The 21148-nt window shown below is 44.7% G+C and overlaps 1 protein-coding gene across 1 annotated transcript in view; it reads left to right on the top strand.

The window, feature by feature from the left end:
- Positions 1–17950, top strand: part of MAP6 (microtubule associated protein 6) — a 55131-nt gene extending 37181 nt beyond the window's left edge. The window contains exons 2-4 of the mRNA XM_066571956.1: positions 1807–2020; positions 3861–4057; positions 16534–17950. Of these exons, the coding sequence (XP_066428053.1) occupies positions 1807–2020; positions 3861–4057; positions 16534–16603 (481 nt within the window). The 3' untranslated portion in view covers positions 16604–17950. The remainder of the gene's footprint in view (positions 1–1806; positions 2021–3860; positions 4058–16533) is intronic.
- Positions 17951–21148: the final 3198 nt, after the last annotated feature.

Genomic DNA, 21148 nt, shown 5'->3' with positions numbered 1-21148 from the left:
ATTTATATTTATGTGTGTGTGTGTATATATATAAGTACATATATCTATTTTAGTAAAGAACTGTTATTCCTTTTCCCTTGTTTTTGCCTGAGAGCCCTATAATTTCGGAGTTACAATAGTAAGGAGGGGATCATATTTTCCATTCCAGGAAAGTTCCTGCCTTCCTTGGTAGACACCTGTGTGAAAAATGCCAATCACTTGTTTTTTAAAATTTTAAAAGTTTAATAGTAATAAAATCGTTATAAAAATGGCAATATAATTAGAGTAATAATAATTTGGACAACTGAGATTAGGACAATATGAGACAATAAAAACAAAGAGTTATGAACAGTCCGAGTACCTTTTTCTTGGCAAAATAAGCCCGAAAAAGGACACCCGTTGACAGAGGATTAACCCTTAAAAGCAATAGCCTGTTGCATATTCATACAGCTCATACATGATGCATAAATTCCATTCAAACAAAGGATTCTGTCTGGTCAGGGTCAGCTTCTTCCTCTTAATCCTGATGGTGTCTTCAGGGCTGAGTGGGAGGTGGGAAGAAGTTCATTTCTTCTGATAATGGAACAATAAATTCTCTTTCTCTGAAAGATTTAGGTGTCCTGTGGCTGCTATCTGGTGTGAGTACCTCATTCCTTTCTTAAAAAAATATCTCACATATATCGTTTCTATTTTAACATTATGTTATAACCTAAAACTATATTTAACACACTACTTTAAAAAATGAATACAGCATAACTTTCTAAGATAACACATATAATATTCATTTTAATATTCGTGAAAAGCCAATCATATAATACGCATTTTTCACACCTGTCTTTTAAACCAGCATACCTAGTCATACAGGCTGAAAATGAGTAGTACAACCCAGAAGTGGTTAAGTGAAACAGGCAGGAGGGGCAGGATCTGTAACTTAAAAGGGTTAATGCCTTGGAAGTCCTGAAATTAAGACAAGAGCTTGGAGCAGCCTGGTCTAGTGGAAGGTGTCTCTGCCCATGGAAAGGGGTTGGAATGAGATGAACTTTGAGGTCCTGGCCAATTCAAACCATTCTGCAGCTCTGTGATTTTCAAGGAAAGTTTACCCCTTTGCAGAGGGCTTGGATCAGCACAGGTAGGATAGATCCTGGCTTGCACTGGAGTTTTAAGGATCTAAACACTGTCTTGGTCTATGCCTGAGCACAATCCGCCAAGTTGGCAATTGCTTTAGGGTTTCTCCTTCCCCATTCTCAGGTGAATGGTGAGTTTTAGAGAGAAATTGAAATGTTTTGCTTCAAACCTGGAAGGCTCTTGGTGTTGTATTGGGAAGAACTACAAGATGGAAGAGAAGGAGGCTGTGGATGGGAAGCAGAATGTGTCCAGAACACACTGATCCACACTTTTAATTGTGTTCGGGTCTTTTTTCTACCAGACGTTTAATCTCTGTCCAAAATAAATGAAAGACAGTGTTATTTTTTCCCTGCAATTCAGGAATCCACTATCAGTTAATAAAGGAAAGCCACAGCTCAACATATAGCTGATAAATTGCATTCCCTGCTCTGCTTGAGTTTACATCTTACTTGGTATTGTGTTAATTAATTATCTGTTAGTGCCAATTATTTATCTGTTAGTATGGAATTAACAAAACTTTTCTGTCTAATAGGTTCAATGTATGTGGAATCATACCAATCTCTACTTACAGGCATGGCTAAGGGGTGTCCAGGACTAACTGATTTTAATAGACTTGGTTGATCAATGCAGGACTCCATTCCCGTGTTACCATTGCTCTCCTGTTGTTTTAATTCCTGAACCCTTTTCCTTTTTGATCTCTAGAAATGAGTTCAGACCCTGGATAGATGTCAAGCCCGTGAAAGCGATAAAAGCAAAGCCCCAGTACAAGCCACCAGAGGAGAAAATGACCCATGAAACCAGTTACAGTGCTCAGTTCAAGGGGGAAACCAGTAAGCCTTCTCCAGCTGATAACAAATACCTGGAACGCAGAAGGATACGCACTCTCTACTGTGAACCCTACAAAGAACCTCCAAAGGTGAGAAACAGGGCAGAAGGGACTCAGGGCCATCGCTGCTCCTGGTGGGACATGTCCAATGCAGCCAGGCTGGGCTGGACACTGCTTGCTGTCACTCCCCTTATGTGGTATCCTCATTCCAGCCAGCAGGTGCACCTTGGGATCCACCTTGGAGATGGTGGTGAATAAAAAGCTGAACACGTCCCAGCCATGTGTGCTGCCAGCCCAGAAAGCCAACAGGGTCCTGGGCTGATCCCACAGCATGGACAGGGAGGTCAGGGAGAGGATTCTGCCCCACTGTTCCATTCTGCCCCTCTGCTCTGTGAAACCCCCACCTGCACTGCTGCCTCCAACTCTGGGGTCCTCAGCATGGGAAGGACATGGATCTGTTGGATTGAGTCCAGAAGAGGCCATGGAGATGCTCCAAGAATGGAGCACCTCTCTTATGGCGACAGGCTGGGAGAGCTGAGGATGTTTAGCCTGCAGAAGAGAAGGCTCTGGTGGGACTTCAGAGCCCCTGTCAGTGCTTAACAGGACTCCAGGAGAGCTGGAGAGGGACTTTGGACGAGGGCCTGGAGGGACAGAGCAATGGAGAGTGGCTTCACACTGCCAGAGGGCAGGGCTAGAAGGGATATCAGAAAGAAATTCTTGGCTGTGAGGGTGGTAAGGCCCCATGGCTGCCCCATGCCTGGAAGTGTCCAGTGCCAGGTTTGAAGGGGCTTGGAGCAACCAGGTGTAGTAGAAGATGTCCCAGCCTATGCAGGGGGTAGGGAATGAGATGCTCTTTAAGGACTCTTCCAACCGAAAATGTTCTACAATTCTATGGGCTCTGGGACAGCTTGAGGCACTTTGGAGACAACAGTGCCCTACATCAAGTGAGGGTAGGGCTGAGATGAAAAGGGGTTTTCTGTTGTCATTTCCTATGTGATTATCCAGGCAGCTTTTTCTTCCTCCCTCCAAAACTTTAGGAGCCCCACATTGCATTTTATGCTGGGAGTCAGACATCTGTTGTTAATTCAGAGCATTACACAGATTTTGACAGTATGCACTTCTGGCTTGGATCAGATCGAGAACATGTGTTAAGAAGGGCCTGAGCTGGAATGTTTTCCAGCCTTGTTTTCTAGGACCAGCAGAGGATCTGCATATTAAAGGAGTCAGTCTGTGAAGTTTTAAACAGAGGACCATAAGTTGTTCCCTAAGTTGATGAGTGCTTAGATCTGTGAGGACTGAGAGGGATTGTAGGGTGAGCATGTAGGAGATGAAGGCTTCTGTTCTCCCTTAATTTTTGTAATTGTCCTTCCTATTTTGGGGGTATAGAAACAAGATCTTGTGGAATTTTCTCATGTGCCAATTAGCGTTCTGCACCTCAGGTATCCCAAGGTAATTTTCCTCTATTTTGGGAGGAACAAACAGAGGAGTCCTCTCCTGCAAGAAAGATGGAGACTTATAGCAGCCTCTTTGCCCTGAGCATCAATTCTCTGCTTCCAGAGAGACAATCCTCTGTGGGTTTGCAAAACCCCTCCTGAAGTCAGAGAAAGATGCAGAAATTGATAAAATTACTGATAATATTCCCTCTCCTATTCACCCTGCTCTATCCTGATCTGGATACAATGGGCTCTGCTGGCTCCAGGGGCACTGACTTGAGGGCATCCTGAAAGGAGCTGGCCATTTGCCACTCAGCATAAGCTCAGCTGGTCCCCTGCCTTTGTGGCAGGGCAGAGATGAGCAGATAAGTAACATTTGTGCTGTTTCAGATCTGAATCCTATTTTCCACTTGTCCTTGTGTCTCTCCTTCTCTCTTTCTCTCTCTCTCTCTTTCTCCATCTCTATGTCGTTGTTTTGCCTGTCGCTCTCCATGCAGGTGGAAAAGCCTAGCACAAAGCCTTCCAAACCAAAAAAGACCACAACAAGCCATAAACCCTTGAAAAAGGCCAAAGACAAGCAGATTGCATCTGGCCGGGCTGCCAAGAAAAAGAGCGCCGAGACCTCCAACACTGCAAAGCCAGAAGACAAGGAGAAAAGTAAAGAGATGAACAATAAACTGGCTGAGGCAAAAGAGTAAATGTCACTGCACTTTCTTTCTCATTTTTTTTCCTTTTCTTTCTTTCTTTCTTCCTTCCTTTTTTATTTTTTTCCCTTTGATTAAATAAAGGCCACAAAATTAATTAGAGGCTTCTAATCTGCTTTTTGTTCTGATTGTATTAGAAGCTTTTCTGTTTTATTTCCAAGGAGGATTAGGAAATCCTTGTTTCTGAGGTCAGGTTGTTCTGCTTTGCCTGCACGGCTCTGCACAGAGTGAGGGATGTGAGAATGTATAAGCAGGGTCCTAAGAGAAGAAGGTGATGGATCAACAGTGATTACATCCAACAGCTTGCCCCTTTCCTTGGGCTTGGTTCTTCAGTGCTTTGACAGCATGGAAGTGCCCATTGAGCCAAGGAGGGGCTGTGCTCTCATCCCATGAGGCCCTTTTGGGTTGGCCATTGTGTCATCTCCCACTGGTGTCAACAGGTAAAGGGGTTTGGAGGCAGAGAGGATCAGATTAATTCATGGTGCCATGGATGTGCTGTAAATACACCAAAATCAATGGTGTGGCCAAGAATGATTTCCCCTTTGACACTCATGGGAATTTTGCTCCAAGAAGCAACAGGAAAGGAGATCCCATGGAAGTAAAGGGCCAAATCCTCCCCAAGGGTAGTTGGGAGTACATCTAGCTGCATCAAGGCAACTTCACTCATCAATACCACTTGAAGTCCTTGATTAAAAAAAAAAAATGGTGAGGGAAGGTGCAGTGAGCAGTGAAGACTTTCCAGTCACATGGCAGGTTAGACTAGGTTATCAGCAGGTTGTTCTTCCCTATTGTTTCCCCTAAGTTATGGATCTTATTAATTATTCCTGTTTTGCTTTGAATCTTGATCTGCTTTCTTCACTTCTGGGATGCCAATAGGCAGAGCTAGGTTTCAAAAAGTGGTTTAGTTTGCAGGCATGACCTTCCAAGGAGTAGAAAGAAATGTGTCACCAGGATTGGCTAGAGCTGTCAGCCCCCGTTGTGTCTATTCTTCCAGCTGTTTATGTTCATGTTGGCTCGTGGGCAACTCAAGAGGGCCATAAAAAAGTTTCTGGGATCCCTAGACTCCCTCCAGACAAGATCTCAGGGTTTCAGTCATATTTACCGTGCTCTTACACTAAGAAATCCCCAGGACCAGTTTGGAAGCCCTAAACACAGCAGGACCATTTGTCAGCAAGTATGAACTGGCCCAACAGATGGCATTGCATGCCAGAGAATCTGGGTCACTGGATCAGTGGGAGAGTTGTGGTCCCAATCCAAATTTATGTGCCTAACTTCTGGATTGGGTCGTAAATGCATAGGGATTAATTTTTGTCCCACCAAACTGAGCTGTTGGACTCTCCCATAGCAGAGTGGCTGCAAGTTAAGATGTAGGGTTCTTGTTCCTTATTTTTGCAGCTCCAAATTTTCTCTCCTAATGTGAAGTCCAGCTTGAAATTTCCAGTGGACAATTGGGAAGCATGAAGACAGAGATGGGAGGTAGAGTGGGGAGGTGGTGTGTTGCTGTAGATGTGGTGGAATAAGGAAAGTCTTATTGCTAGGGGTATTTTAGAGATGTGAAGCTATCTAGCAGAAAAATGGATGGGTTGGGAGGGTGAGGAGTCCCTTTTTTGGGATTTCATCCCATTAGAATTAGTCTTTTGGAAACATAAATGAGTGGTGGGCTACAAGGTTGAGTGAAATTTTCCAATGAGGAGGAAAGCTCTGTGATATACAGATAGTGACATTTGCTGGCCTTAGTAATGAATAAATGCCAAGTTCAGTGTATCATGTGATGTGTCCTGTTTGCCTTGCGCTAACAGCCTAAACCTTTGAGTATCAGTAAATGTAGTGTTCTGAATTCAGTGGTGTAATCCCCAGCTTAGCTGTGTTAGAACTGTGTGCTATGAGCTAGTCAGGTTGTGTATGTGGAAAATATATATTCATATATAGAAATATATATATATATTTAAAACCTCTGCTGTTTAGGAGGAAACCAGGGAAAATCCTCCAGGAAGTAAAACTGTGGAAATCTTTGTGAATGTAGTGCTTTTTTTTTTTGCCTTTTTTTTCTTTTTTCTTTTTTTTTTTTTTTTTTTAATGTGCATGCCTCATGGAGATGCTGACCTGTCCATATTGATCATTGCTTTTCTGAGTGCTCAGAAGCCCCTGCAGCACTGCTCAGCTCCATGTCCAGAGCAGCTTGGCACAAGGCTTGTGTTGAGCTCACGGGGAGGCATGCTGCCATGCTGCTCACAGCTCTTCCAACCTGTCACATAAGGGACAACTGGCCAGAGAAGAGCAGCTCCCAAGACTTGGTGTGATTCCTTGGCTTTTAAGATGCTTCATGTATCTTCACACTCCTCAGTAATGTCCTTTCCTACAGGATGTAGCATAAGCTGTGAAGATGATATGTCACAGCAGGCAGAACACATCAGGAAGGCACTAGACAGTTCAAATGGCTCAACACACCAATCTTACATAAGGACAGACCATGCAAAACAGTTCTTCCTATTATTTTTCAGCCCTAAGTTTCACATTTAAAGATCCACCACACTTGCCACTGTTTCACCTGAAATTCAATGAGAATTTAGTCCTTGACTTCAAGGTGAACTAAATTTTACCTAGGAACATCACTAAGATGCTCAGACCACCCAATCCAAGCATCTCCATGGCTCTGGATGAACTGCTGATTATCCAACTCGGGATGGTTTCTTCTTAATGAAGAGCATCTATCACAGTGTTTGAAACATACACAGTGAGTGGTCAAAATGTAGCTTTCTGTTTCCATAACACATGAGGTCTTTTGGTGGCAGAGGGCTTGGAACTAGAAGGTCCCTTCCAACCCAAGCTATTCCATGAGCTCACTACAAAGCTAGGTATGAAGTGCTAGCCAGTGGTTTTAATTCCCTCTAATAGTGAAGGAACTTTCCAAGGACCATTGACCTGCCTACTTTTGACACCTGTCTTTGGGTGGGATGAATGGTCCTTGAAAGGTTTTCTTTGCAGGAAGAGCCTGGGAGACTGGTAAGGCCTGGATACCTTCCTCTCACATCAACAAAACAGGAATAGAAATCCTGGCTTTTGTTCCATATGCACCACATCTGCAGCACGCATCCAAGCACACACACATCCAAGCACATGGGCGGGCACTGCACTGAATACCATACCAGGAACTACAGCAAGCCTCAGGGTGAAATCCTGCATTGCTGTACCTTCCACAGACTCTATGCCCATCCAACCCACTCAGGTTTATCAGAAAGGAGACCAAATCTCTGCCATTTCAAATTCACTTTGGGCTCTGAACTTGTCAATCCCACCGGGAAACAGTGCTCTGCTCTTCTGTGTTTCCAGCTACCACAATGCTGATTCTGTTCCACTGCTGATTTGTAATATGTTTTACTTTTCTTGTAAAAAGGAAAAAAAGAAATGTTTTGCTTTTTACCCTGTGAGAGTTCCTGTGCTATTGCTTGCTTTCACATTTTCACTGTATTGTATTGTTACTCCTTTCTGCAAAATGGTGCTAATTGCTGACTGAGCTCCTGTTTTCTGACTGCTTTGCACACTGATCACTTGCTTCTTCATTTGCAGCACAGCCGGTGCCAAAACCTGGTGCCCATGCATTCCACAAACTCTTGCCTCTTGGGGGGCAGATAGGAAGTGTCTAATTAATATTTTGTGGCCTGGGTTTGGTTGCGTATCACAAATTGTCTCTTGTAAACATGTTAAGCACACCTCCTTGTGGTGCTTTTTCATTGTTGATATTCTGATGAGAGTCACACACACACACACACACACACACACACACACACACACACACACACACACACATTAATGTACCGCCAATTGATTGTGATGTGCTTGTGATCTTTGCTTGCTCAAAGGGTTCTTTTTCCAATGATAAATAAATGCTGAAGACAAATACCTCCTCCTTGATCTTGTTTTCTCAATCAGAAGCACAGTTAAGTGAAAGAAATGTCTGTCCAACCAAAATGAGGTTGTGTTGCTTAGAGTTGCCACTTGCATGCCTGCTGTGGGGACAGCTGGGCTGGCACAGTCTGACTCCCTTTAGGTGCCTGCTAATCTCAGACCAGTCTGGCATGAGCTGGAAGTGTTTGCAAATGCAAAGATGGACAGTGAAGTCATGTGGATGGCCCAAGTTTTCTTTTATTTTCTATAAAAAATATCTTCAGTGGAGAGTCCGTCCAGTGCCTTGCTCATGTCCACCTTGTCCTGGCTCAGGGAGCAGAGACCAAATCCCATTGAGAGCTGGAGGGAGGGTGGATGATGTGTATTTACCAATGTTAATCACACTTTTTTCAACTGCCTACAGCTTTTATTTTCTCCCTAAACCAAACTTGGAAAACTTGGTCTACTGGAAGGTGTCTCTTCCCATGCAAGGGGGTTTGGAACTAGATGGTCTTTAAGGTCCCTTCCAATCCAAACTATTCCATGATTCTATGATTTTGAAACCTCTCCTCCACCTCCACCTCTTCTCTCTTGACATCCATGGGCCACCAAACCTTTTCTACCTTCCTGTTGCTAAGGATGCTATTTTGCTTCCCTGCCTTGTTTACAAATCACTTTCTGAATTTATTCCATTTGTGACCACATGCTGGTAACAGTGCTGCTTTCTGATATCCTCTGTATCACTCTGCCTTCCCTTCTCCCTTCCCCACCAGTTCCATCCATTCATGAATCACACCTATCTATAGGATTTTTGGAGTGTTTCAGCTGGGATGTAGGTTGCAGGATTTACCATTTCACTCTGTACAGCTGTAGTGGAGAAAATGCTCATTTCTAAAGGATTGGTTATTACTGGGGCTTATCTGTGACAATCCACGATGGGCAACACGATCCCATGACACAAAGGCACAGGGTCTTTTCCATGCTGCAGTCTTCATAGGTAATCCATCTCCTCCCTGCAGCTGCCCATAGTGAATGCTGGAAAACACCTTCGCTGCCCTGTTGATCTCTGAGCTCAGCCTTGCAAAGCCCAAATGCAGAAAGGGGTGCAGGATGCATTTCAGGGGAACAGTAGGAGCCATCCCTGGTCTTTAACCATCACTGTCTGAACCCACTGGTACTGACTGACTCCTTAATCTTCACCAAGTCACTAGTGACTGGCACTGCCCTCCTCCTTCAAAGGGCTGTGCTGGAGGGCTTCACTGAAAATGAAGTGCTTTGCCTTACAAGAGCATTCAGTGTGGAGATGTTGAGGCACTGGCTGGACATTTATTTGTCACTGTTAGTGCCTGGGTGAAGTGAAAAATAAACTGAATTTTGAAAGTCGAGTCTCCCTCTCAAATACTTAATAACAGAGTGTTTTAGAGGTCTTTTCCCACCTAAATAATTCTGTGATCTGAGAGTGATCAGAAGCTTTGCAGAGGTGTTGCTTTGACTGCCATGAGCAGTCTCATGAGGAGTTGCCTCCCTTCCAATTTTACTGAGCTGCTTTTAACTACATGCTGTCCACTCATCTGGGATCCTCGTGCATGGGTGTATGAAGAAGTTTTTCCTTGACACTCTCCATCCTTCCACTCCAACTTGGGCACAGAACTGAGCTCCCTTTGAAAAGCTCCATAATCATTTTTACATCCCTGACTGGTAAAAGGATGTTTCACCAGCTGACATATCAGCTGTTATACAAATGCAGCCTCGTGTGTCATCATATTCTTTTGATTTAGGGTTTATTTAGAGATGTGCCAGTGCAGGAGAGAAAGAGACTTTTGAAGAAGATGCTTCTGACATAGCTTGTACCTCTCAACATCCAAGGAATAACAACCAACAGTGACATCAGATCAAGAAGAGGAGCCACAGAGGAAGGAGAAATTCCCTAGTATAAATGTGATGATATGGATGTGCTCAGCTCCAAGAACAGTACCTTTTCCACATTTGGAAAATATTGTGGTGTTCAGACATGGGCTTCTGCTCTGCCTTGTTCCAACAGTGTCATGGTAAGTTTGATTCAGTCGGGGAATTGGCACCTCACTTCCATTTTCTCTTATTCACCTGAGCTTTCTGGGTCGGGAGCAATTCCACTAATGCCACTGGGTCTACTTCTAAGCTCAGGGGTGTGTGATAAGGGGTAACACAGCTCTGAGTACTTCAGGACTGGTGGTCTGTCACGAACTCTGAATTGCTTGTAAAGACTCTTAATTTCTGTTGCAGGGTGCCTTGGGAACAACTCCCTAATCCTGACTGTCATGGTGGAGGACATGTGAGGCAAGAATAAAACAAAATCCTACTAGTGGATCGAAGGCATCTTTATGCTTTCTAAAATGCCAGCTTGCCCTTCAGGGGAAGGAAGTCTGCTCCATGGAAGCCAACGACAAGGACCAGACACCAGAAAAATGATGGATGGTAGTGGCAGATCTTAGTGATTTGTGAGAGCCCTGACTGCTTTCAATGTGTTTCAATGTGAGAGATGGGAAGGGGAAAGCATTTCTGAACCTTCCTTGTTGTACTCTGCCCACCCCAGCCTAGCCTGTGGCATGCAACAACCCCAAGTCCCCAAACAGGGCTGGAGAAACCGGTGTGTCCTCTCTAGCTCTGAAAGAGGTCTGGAGAACTGGGTCACAGCAAAGAGTGAGGAGCACCCTGCATGGCACATGGTGGGGGGAATCTCACCACATGATGGGTGGCAGATGGGCCTGTTCTCGTCAGTTAACAACACCTATAAGCACTTGATGATTCCAGTACCAGATGGTCAAAGCAGAGAAATCCAGTCCCTGGCCATTGGACTGCTCCTTGGCCTGGCTCAGGATTTAGTACCCAACTGAAGACAAGTTCAGCTGTGGCCACCTTGTTTGGACCCAAGAGATTTGCCCAGAGAAGCTGTGGCTGCCCTATCCCTGGAGTGTTCAAGGCAAGTGTTGTACTGGAGCTGGAGAAACCTGGTCTAGTGGAAGGTGTCCCTGTCCATGGCAGGGGGGTTGGAACAACAAGGAGGATCTTCAAGATCCTTCCCACCCAAATAATTCTGTGATCCTGTGATTTATCAGCACAACTCCTCAGTGTACCCTGAATTTAATGAAACAGATAGTGCTTTGGAGCTGCAGGACAGTGAATGTCTTTGCCCCCCTTGCCCCTGCTCTCCTGCCTCTTCCCAAGGTTCATTGCTGATCAGAGATCTCTCCCCGTTGGCTCCTTCCCTTGCAGTCTGCAATGCCCTCACCTCCCCATCTTGACCCCATTTGCCCACCACACCACCATTCCTTCTTGCCTTCAGAAGAATTTTCCCTCCATCCTCTCTGCCAGCTTTTCTGTGTCTGTCCCACAGCTGCTTCTCCAATCCTTTGCTTTCTCCCACCTCTCCCCCTCCAACAGCTTTCCTCTCCACATCACCCCAGCTCCACCAAGGACCTTCTCCTTCCCATCCTCCCTCAGATACTGTCTCATGTCCTGTCTCTCTTGGACTGTAAGCCTTTTTCTTTGTCTGTACTGTGTGATATCACTCACTGCTTGAATAAATGATAACTCACCTACCAACGGTCCCTTCTCTCTCTCTCCTTTCTTGGTGTGACTTCACTAGATGTGTCTGCAAGTGCCTTGTGTGTCTGTTCTGGTGGCCAGTCAAGCAGTCAGTCTTGCTTCTGCAGATCTGTCTGCTTTTAGGATGACCCTGATCATGCTTTTGTCCTCTGGTACTTTTGTTTCTTTTCTTTTACAGCCACAGGGACAAGCTTTGTTGTCAGTGTAGGAGCCTGGCACGTTCAGAGCTGCAGGATCTTCTGGCCCTTGCCATTCTGGTGCATCTGATAAAGAGGTTGGCCTTTCTCCAGCTTCCTGCAGAGATGTCCTGTGCTGCCAGGTGGCTCAACAAAGGCAGCAGCCAAGGAGAATGAAGGAGAAATCTTGTAGCCCCGAGCAGAAGCAGCTGATGGTAAAGGAACAACATTCCCCTGTGACAGGAAGCAGTGGCCAGAGATGTGTCAGTGGAAATCCAAGCAGATATCTCATATCTCTCAGGGGAATCAGCAAAAGCTGGCTTAGCATGTTTCAGAGATGGATGCCCAGGAGGCTTCTTGTGGCTGAGAAGGTGCCCTGGACATCAGCTTCCTTCATCCCAAGCGAGGACTCAACCTGTCCTTCTACCTCTGAGTACATCAAGGACCCAGTTGTCACTCAGTCTCAGATGGCTCCTTGCTGCCTCCTTGTCCTAATTTATTGCCTCAAAGTGCTAGTTTGGTTGGTGCTGGCTGGAGTTGTTAGTGTACATGGAGATGGTGATTCTTCCCAGGTGCTCCTTATAAACATGGAAAGTTGCAGGAGCAGCCTGGTTCCTCCACCCTTACAGTGACCCTCACTGCCTGCGGTGTGACAGCAGCCTGCCAGAAAGCAAAGGAACCTCCTGGTCATGCTGAGTGAGCTCAGAGCATGGTCACCAGTCTGGTTTCATGGGCCATCTGCAGGAGTTAGGTCTGAGGACCTAAAGAGAGGCAAAACTGAAGCAGTTTGGTGGACATGGATGGGAGAGGGATCAAGCAGTGCTCAGGCCTCTGGGCTTCTTTCAGTGCCTGTTCCTGTCCTGTCCTGCCTGCAAGAACAGACAGAAGAGATGAAATGTGTGGGGACCTCAAATCCTCAGTGAGAAGCCTGGAAATGCCATCTAGGACAAGCAAGACTTGCAGCTGGGTTATGCCTGACATCTCCAGCCTGAAGAAATTTTGGTGTAGGTGCTGGAAAGAAGCATTGGGAAAAAGGATCAATCCCTTGATGTAGGTGATATCCTGTGTCCTTTCCTATGTGCCAGCATGACTTACTTCCACCTGCCTTGCTTCCACAGTGCTGCTGCCTCCTCCTCCAAGCTGTAGATTCCACCAGTAAAAAAGCACTGAAAAAAATCTCAGCTGCAGTTTTAGGGTCTGACTAGTATTTAGGACATGATTCATCCATGCTGCTCAGGTGCTCATCTCACTTGAAGGTATGCAGAAGTCTTCTAACATCTACATTTCTGCTAGCAGACTCTGTGAGAGCTTGCCTGTCTGCTGCTGTGGTTTGAACTCTGAAGGGCTGAGTTCCTTGTTGCTCATCCCACACCTACATCAGGCCAGATTTCACAAGGCCAGGCACTTTCTTCTTCAGACCTTGCTGGCCTCAAACTGGTGCACGTTTACAGGTCTCACACCTTTGCAAGGACAGCAACCCCTCTGTCTGCTGAGGTATAGAACAAGGCTAAAATTCTGCACTTCCCTGATACAATTCACGGTGTCATATCTATTGCTTGATGTGCCTTTTCCAAAGAATGCGACTGAGACCAATTATAAAGTACCATGTTAAGGCCATTTCTCAGTACAAAAAAGTTTGCATTTTTGTTGCTGTTTTGTGAAGACAACAAGCTTCAGTGCACAAAGGGCAACACAGCATTCAGAAGACAGAAGTGACTGCTCATAATCTAACTGGGAATTGCATTTTCCCAGAAATCAATGAGTTTCTATCTTTTGAGGAACATGAACCTGCCAATGCCCTCATGGATAAGGGCACCAACCAAAAGGTGGTCCTCCACAGACAAGAGCTGTCTCCTCACCGAATTCTCTGGGAAAGAAAGGACAGACTTCTCATGGTTTTTTTCTTTAAAACATTCCTTCAGCACCCAAGTTCTGTGCCTGAGGCTGTTTGCTGTTTCTGAGCCACTGATTCAGGTAGAGGATTCCTGCTGCTTCTAGGTCTCTTAAAGGCAACTCTTAATTTTCTGTGTGCCTATACTGACTCATAACAGCTCCCAAATAGCTAAACTGCTTTAAATTAAAGTAATTTTGCAGAAGACAATACAAGTTATCAGCTCATTTTGATATGAGGCCACCAAAACATCAAGATGTGAATTCATAGAGGAAGAGGGATGAGATGTGAGCAGGTCATCCACATCTCTGAGGAACAGGATAATATTGCTGGAGCTGTCAGAGGCAAGTTTAGAGCCCAAGTCACAAAATCCCAACTCCATGTGGTTATACCAGGAGCAATAAAGAGGAGATGGTGCTATGCGTGCTCATGGTGGCCCATGAACACCCCTAGTTATTTCCAGACACCTTGTGCTGACTCTGGGAAACAAATCCCTGCTGAATTTCATTGTCTTTCTGCACCTCTCTCAGACATAACAAGAGGAGAAATCTGTCATCTCCAATTCATCTCTTCTACATTTCTCACCTTCTCACACAACAATTTGCCATCAGCAGCCCTCACGAGGGCAAAGATCTTCAAACTCTTTCCTTGCTTGGCTTAAACAAAGATCATGTATAAATGTTATTGCATGTATGTTGGGGATTGTTATGTTTCAGGATGAGGCTTTCCTTTCAACCCTCCTATTTGCACACTGCCAGCTCATTGTTCCCAAGGCTGGTACCTAGAGCTAGACCTTGCTGTGCAGCCCTGCAGGGAACAGCCATGGTTGGTCTCTGCTGTGCCTGCTCTGTTGTCTCTGAATACCAACTCTGAGGGAAAATAACATAATTACCTACCACTCACACTCCCTCCAGTTTAAAACAGGTTTGGATGAGCAATCACACAATTTTCTATATTCATGCAAACAAAGGGGAAGCCAGATGGGACATAGTCTCTTTTTCCTCCTCAGGCCTGAAATCCATGGCTGAAGGATGCACACAGTCATGAAAAAAGAGCCAGTAGATTAAAAGGAAAAACACACACTGCAGGCAGCAGCTTTCTGACTATCTCAACAGGAAGGGACTGCCCTAGTGATGCTGATATGGAAGAATTTCCCTGGTGGCCCTGAGCAAGGGCTCAGGAAAATGTTGGTGGATTGAAAACAGTTCATGTTGCTTCAGGGAGAGATGATTTTTTACTTTCAAAGTTCTCCTCTGAAATGCAGGGTAGCAGCGAGAGCAGGGTTGGATACCAAGGAAGCGGTGGGATAGCTCTGGTGTTGATCTACCTGGACTGGATTGAACCTGGATCATCATGTACACACTGGGACAGGACAACCTGAGATCATGCCCCATGGTTCCTGCATCCTCCCTCACTAAATGAGGTGTGAAGATGTGCTTGGTACCTGCAGTAGCTACTGATGGCCTTCAAATTACAACTGCAGGTGCTGTTGGGCACCATTTCCACTGGCAAGGATGTGCAGGCTTCTCCAGCCTTCTCCAGAGACCAGGCAATGGGTCCTGTCCTAGCAGATGCCTGTGCATCAGCAGTATGGACCTGGCCTACCCTGACAAGTGGGGCATCTTTCCAAAGGGAAGCTGCTCTGCATTTTCCTTTGATTTATGGTGCTGGGCTCCCCTCATTCCCATAGGACCTACTGCGCTGAAAGAACTCAGCAGATTTCCTACCAGCCTCTGCCAACAGCTTCTGGCAGCAAATGTCTCTTCATAGTAAGCAAAAAGGGCAAGGTGAGGGTGAGTATTTGAGAGAGAGGTGTCCTGCCAGGGCTCCTCACATGGTTCTGCTGCATGAGCCTCTCACACAGAAATGGGTTTTCTCATGTCAGGGTTGGGTTGATTTCATAGACCAAGAAAATGGTAACCAGCCACTCATGGTGTCAGCCCCTCCTTCCCTCCTCTAACCTGCTCAAAAATTATTCAGAACTGGGGAACAAATGGGGATCTCCACAGTTACTTGATGCAACCACCATGTAAAGCTGCCCATTTTAAATCTTAGCAGGTTTCTCATGCATCATCAACTGCCTTCTGCCTTTCTGCATCCTCACAGACCTGTTCCCATCCATCCATCTCTCCTCATCCCTAGAGATCCTCCCTCCTGTTTCCTAGTGAAGACTGATTCCCTTGTTCCCTACAGGTCTTTCCTTCCCCATCCCTCCCTCTGTGCTTCCTCAAGACCCAGCCTTCCTTCCAACACGTGTCCAGAGCTTCTACTGGCAGCATCTACCCTAACTCCAGAGTACCTTTGTTCTTTTGTGCTGCCACCCACGACTATCCAGGTACAAAGCTGACCCTGCCAGTCATCCAGTACCTTGGTGCCACCAGCACCTACTGGTGTCTCCTGGGGGTATCGTAGAGAAAAGGGGTGCTCTCAAATTGGGGCTAGTATATGTTAGCTGGGCTTACTTTCCTTTGGTTGTTTTTAACAGGTTCCAGGTGCTTCCTGAGTGGCACAAGAGCTCGGCTCCACTGTGAGGGCTTTTACCACCCATCTAGAGGGAAACAAACTGCTTCTTTGAGAGACAATTTTACAGCAAGGTGTTTGTTCGATGCATGTTATGATCAATTGGCAAGTATTTTTTGTAGTGATGGTGGACATGATCCTGGTCACAGTTAAACCAAGAGCTGGTCAAAAAGTCCAGCCCAAGGCCTCACATGTTTTGTGGACATCCATGAGTTTTGGACCAGTTCCTTGCAGGGAGCAGGACCCCTTACCAGCCAGCCTGAGGACATACCAAATGTGTGGTTGCTTGGGGAACACTGCAGACCTATCGGTCACAGGGCAAATTCCACCTCAGTGGTGGCATTTTGTTTTCATGGGTCAGCTGATTGCTCTGATAGCTTTGCAATGATGCTCTTTCTTCTGCTTCCAGGAGCCCTGAAAAAAACACTGGTGCTACAGAGCAAGAACCAAGTACCTTAGTGAAGGAAGAATTGACATGAAGTCAGGAACCTTCGACTAAACATCAGCTGGAGCAAATGTATAGTTCGCATGAAATGTGTGTTGTCTGGCTGGCATAAAATAAAGCTGATTATGAGAGCTGAACGACAACTTCTGTTGTCTCTCAAGCACTTTGAAGTTATTGTGTGATGCAGTTAGCATGTCTGTGCCTTGATTTATGTATAGTAAAGTTAGAGAAAAAAATGGGTCCAGTTCTCCCTTTATTCACAGATGGGAAGCAACACTGGTTTTAAAGGTCTCTCTATTTTATGTGGGCAATAGAGAGAAAGATTGATATCCATAGCTTGTGGAAGGATCACACTGGATTTCAGAGATTATGCCAGAATCCTAGTTGATAGAAACAACAACTCTCTTCAAAAATCCTTGGAAGATTTAATACATTATAAATTCCTAACCACTGTCAGGAACTTGTGTTTGGATATTGCCAGGTGAGACACATCTTGTGCAATATCTGGCAGATCCCCTTGTCACTGTGCTGTAGTCACGAATATTTCAGACCTTCTTCTGAGGCTGTTAATATTCAACTGATTGCCAATTTGGGTATCACTTAAAGCAAATAATAGAATTATTTGGGTTGGAAGGGACCTTAATAGATCCTTCAGTTCCATTGCCCTGCCATGGGGAAGGACATATTTCACTAGACCAGGTTGCTCCAAGCCCCATCCAACTTGCCCTTTAAGACTTCCAGGAATGAAGCATGTTGGGAAGAATGAAAGTTTGAAAAGAAAGTCAAGAAAGTCTCACAGATGTGTATGCTCGGCAAAAAAGACTTTTGAATGTAGAACCTGAGAATGAAATAGAGATGGAAGCAAGTTTTGATATAGAAGAAAAGAATTGCTGAGCCAGTTTTGCTGGATAACCAAGGAGGCAAAGGGTATATTCATTAGAAGGGGTTTTTATGGCTTAAAGCAAAGGATAAACCCACCTCAAACAAGATGTTTTTCCCAAGCAGAAAGATTCCACAGGCAAACAAGCATGCCAATGTTGCAAGTAGAAAAAAGGTCTCAGAATTTTCCACTGCAAGAAAACTGAAGAACAACTTCTAGCTTAAACTGTAATGTACTAACTTTTAGTGACTGGAGAATAGTAACATGAATATGGTAATTACAGTAGTTATGATAGGCTATAGGTAAAAGTTAAGGTATAGATTGGTTCTTCTGTATTAAGATGCTCAGCAAAGAAAAGTATCTAATGCATTGTAACCAAAACCAAAGGGTGTCCAGGCCTGCTTGCAGCTGGAGCTGACAGCTGTAGGCACAGGCTCTGTCACCCCTGACCCTGGACTGCTGTGACATCTTGGATACAATAAACTGCATTTTGGAGAGCCACTTGGAGTCCTGCATCCCTCATTACAACTCTTACAGAGGCAGCCACAGCTTCTCTGGGCAACCTGTGCCAGGGTCTTGCCAGTCTCACGGGGGGAACTTCTTCCTGATATCTAACCTAAATTTCCCTTCTTTCAGTCTGAACCCTTGTCCTGTCACTAAATTTCCTGATGCAGAGTTCCTCTCTGTCTTCCTTGTAGGCTCCTTCAGATACTGGAAGATGTTCTGAGGTGCCCAGGTGATGCCTTAAGTTTTAGCTTTTATATTTTTCAGATTCTGTGCTGCCAAGGTGTGCATCATATTAAGTGTTGGTAAGGTCTCTTCACAGAGTTGGGAGACAAAATAATTCCTTTTCTACTTGGGACCAAGGACAACCATTACAAGTTTCATGCCAAAGAGCATAAACAATGGTAGTCGGAAGACAGAAAACAAGAAGGATGGGACTTCATAATCTGAAGCTGTAATTCGACAATTAACCCCAATATGCAAATGGACCAGAACTTATAAAAGTGAGAGACCTCATGACTGGTCATCCATTTCTGTGACCATTTTGGGTTCATCTTGGGTGTAGCCCCGGCTGGGCTCTTGCACTGCCCAAGGTGTATCCATTAAGGCCTTTTAATAAATACCTACTTTATTCTTTAATTCTGTCTAGCCTCTGCTCTAGGTCAGCCTTCTCAAGGTATAAAGGCAACCTTCTGCTTTCCAGGCTGAACAGCACCGACTTTCTCAGCCTGTCTTCTTCAGGGAGGTATTCTAGAGTCCTTATCAAATGCTGGACATGACATCAAGCTGGAAAATTAGTGTTTCTTCCCAGCTTATTATCTAAAAAAAGTTTTACTGAAAAATTGTGAGGTTGTTCACAATTGGAAATGTAGGAAAAATTTGGCCAGCTCATGGTTGTTCTGTATGTTCATATTTTCTGGGTAAGGTTCCGTATTTCATAAGATTGGACTTGGGTGATCTTGGAGGTCTTTTCCAACCTTTATGATCCCTACAGGATGCATGTGACACCACAATGGGAGATGCAATCCAGTTCTACAGCCTGTCCTCTGCAGATGGCATGGAGTCCCCAGACTGCAATTCCAGCAAGGCAGTGGCTCAGCACACTGCAATAAATATTTCTAGGTTTAGCCTGAAGGGTTCTAACACTTAGAGCTAACTTTGGGCAAAAGGCTGCTCTTCCTTCACAAATTAGTTATGCAAAGCAGGTACTTCATTGGAGGTGGGGAGAACTCCATGGAGCATGGCAGCTCCATAACCCTCCAAATCCAGAGGGTTTGGTTTGCTGGGTCTAGTTCATACAAAAATTGCATTGGGGTTGGAGAAGTCATTCACATATTTCAAAGTGAAAAATGCAAGTCCATTATATATCTCCTCCTCCTTCTCATCCTCCTTGTCCTCATCCTTGTTCTCCTCCTCCTCGTCATTCTCCTCCTTCTCCTCCTAATGTACACATTGAGGGGAGTTCTCTTTGGTAGCCGGAAGGTTGGAAAGAACCTCCTTATTAAAGGGATAAAATACAGAGGAATATTTGTCACGACTGTGTTTTCTACAACCTGTTGTAGATCAAGTGAGAGCCTTTAGACCAGATCTGCCTTAGGTTCAGATTTTTGGCAGAAGCTTTACTCAGACAGTCTGCACCTAAAAAGCTCTGGCTTGCAAGCTCTCAGGAATGGCCAATCAGGTCTATTATAAAATGAGTTACTGAATGAACAGACAGAAGATTAACAGACAAAAGGCCTTAAACAGAGTTACTTACTACACAGGTTAAAACAAAGAACTACTAATAGATTTCCATAAAACAGTGCACAACATAACTGTGCCTATATTATAGCAAGCAAAGAAATATTACAGATTAGGAGTCAATGTAATTTACAACAATTGATGATGAGTCAACCCCACATAGAGTCCTTTCACTCAACCTATGGAAGAGTAACCACCACAAAGTGTGGTCCTGACTTCAGGGAAAAGCCCTACACATTTCCAGAGAATGTGCAGAAGACTTCTGCTTTTTGAAAGTTTTGTGTAACTTTTACAGCTTGTAAAGTGAAGTGTCAGTCAGTCAGAAATTCAAGTTTCTCTTCCTTCAATCTCACTCTCAGGGCAAGATGTTTATTGTCAGCTGGGAATGCCACCTCAATGGCACAAGAAATAACTCACTACCAGACAGATGTCCAGCTTGAGTTATCTCACCAAACAGCAAATTCATGTGAGGGGGAAGATGCCCTGAGATACCCCACCAGCTGATAGGCAGAACAGATAAGCCATCCTGTGAGGAGTTACTCTGACAAGAGTAACTAATAGTAACTAATTAAATATTCACTACAAAAGGATGGAGATTACATGCCTATGAATAATTGCACTGAGTGTGTGCCTCACTCAGCAGCTCAAGGATGCTTGTTACATATGATTAAGTAATTAAATGTTCTTGTATAAAATTACCATGATTCCACAATTATTAGAGAGGAGACCAGTCCAAAGGTCAAGTGCCAGATGGTGGTTGCCTGCAGGAGGTTTTGCTCTAGTTCCCTGGAGCTATTGGTGTCCAGTTAGCAAAAGATCTTATCTATACACAAGGGTAGTAACCCAGATATCCACTGAGGAAAACCTGAGAAAAAGAGGCTTGTTCTTCCATCACTGTCTGATTTTTGGGAGTGGCTTGGAGAGGCAGAAAATCCAACCCAAACACGCACCAGAAGACTGACATTTTGTCTGCCTCTTCAGTTCCCTGAAGATGAGAGCAGGAACAAGTGGCCACCAGCTTTCATTGCACCAGTGGGGAATGTAGGGAAATGTGTTTGAAGTAAGAATGTAAAATTTCCCAGAGGTAGGTTTTGAAGCAGTAGAGTTGATTTAAATGCTGACCTAAATCAAGGCAGAAGAAAACATTTGTGTAACATTTGTGTAAATAGTGACATATTTTTTCCACCAGACTGGGTACAATATTTCAGACAAACAAAACAAAATTAAAATTCTAATTTAATTTCATATAGTACTGCAGTGTTCTGACTTACCATAGGATCATAGAATGGTTTGGGTTGGAAGGGACCTTACAGACCACCTCATTCCACCCCCCTGCCATGAACAGGGACATATTCCACTAGACCAGGTTGCTCTAAGCCCTGTCCAACCTGGCCTTGAACACTTCCAGGCATGGGGTATCCACAGCTTCTCTGGGCAATCTGTCTCAGGGCTTCA

The sequence above is a fragment of the Molothrus aeneus genome, chromosome 2 (assembly GCF_037042795.1).
Source record: "Molothrus aeneus isolate 106 chromosome 2, BPBGC_Maene_1.0, whole genome shotgun sequence".
Classification (NCBI taxonomy): domain Eukaryota; kingdom Metazoa; phylum Chordata; class Aves; order Passeriformes; family Icteridae; genus Molothrus; species Molothrus aeneus.
The sequence above is the reverse complement of the archived record's forward strand: the minus strand, read 5'-3'. Positions and strand labels throughout refer to the sequence as shown.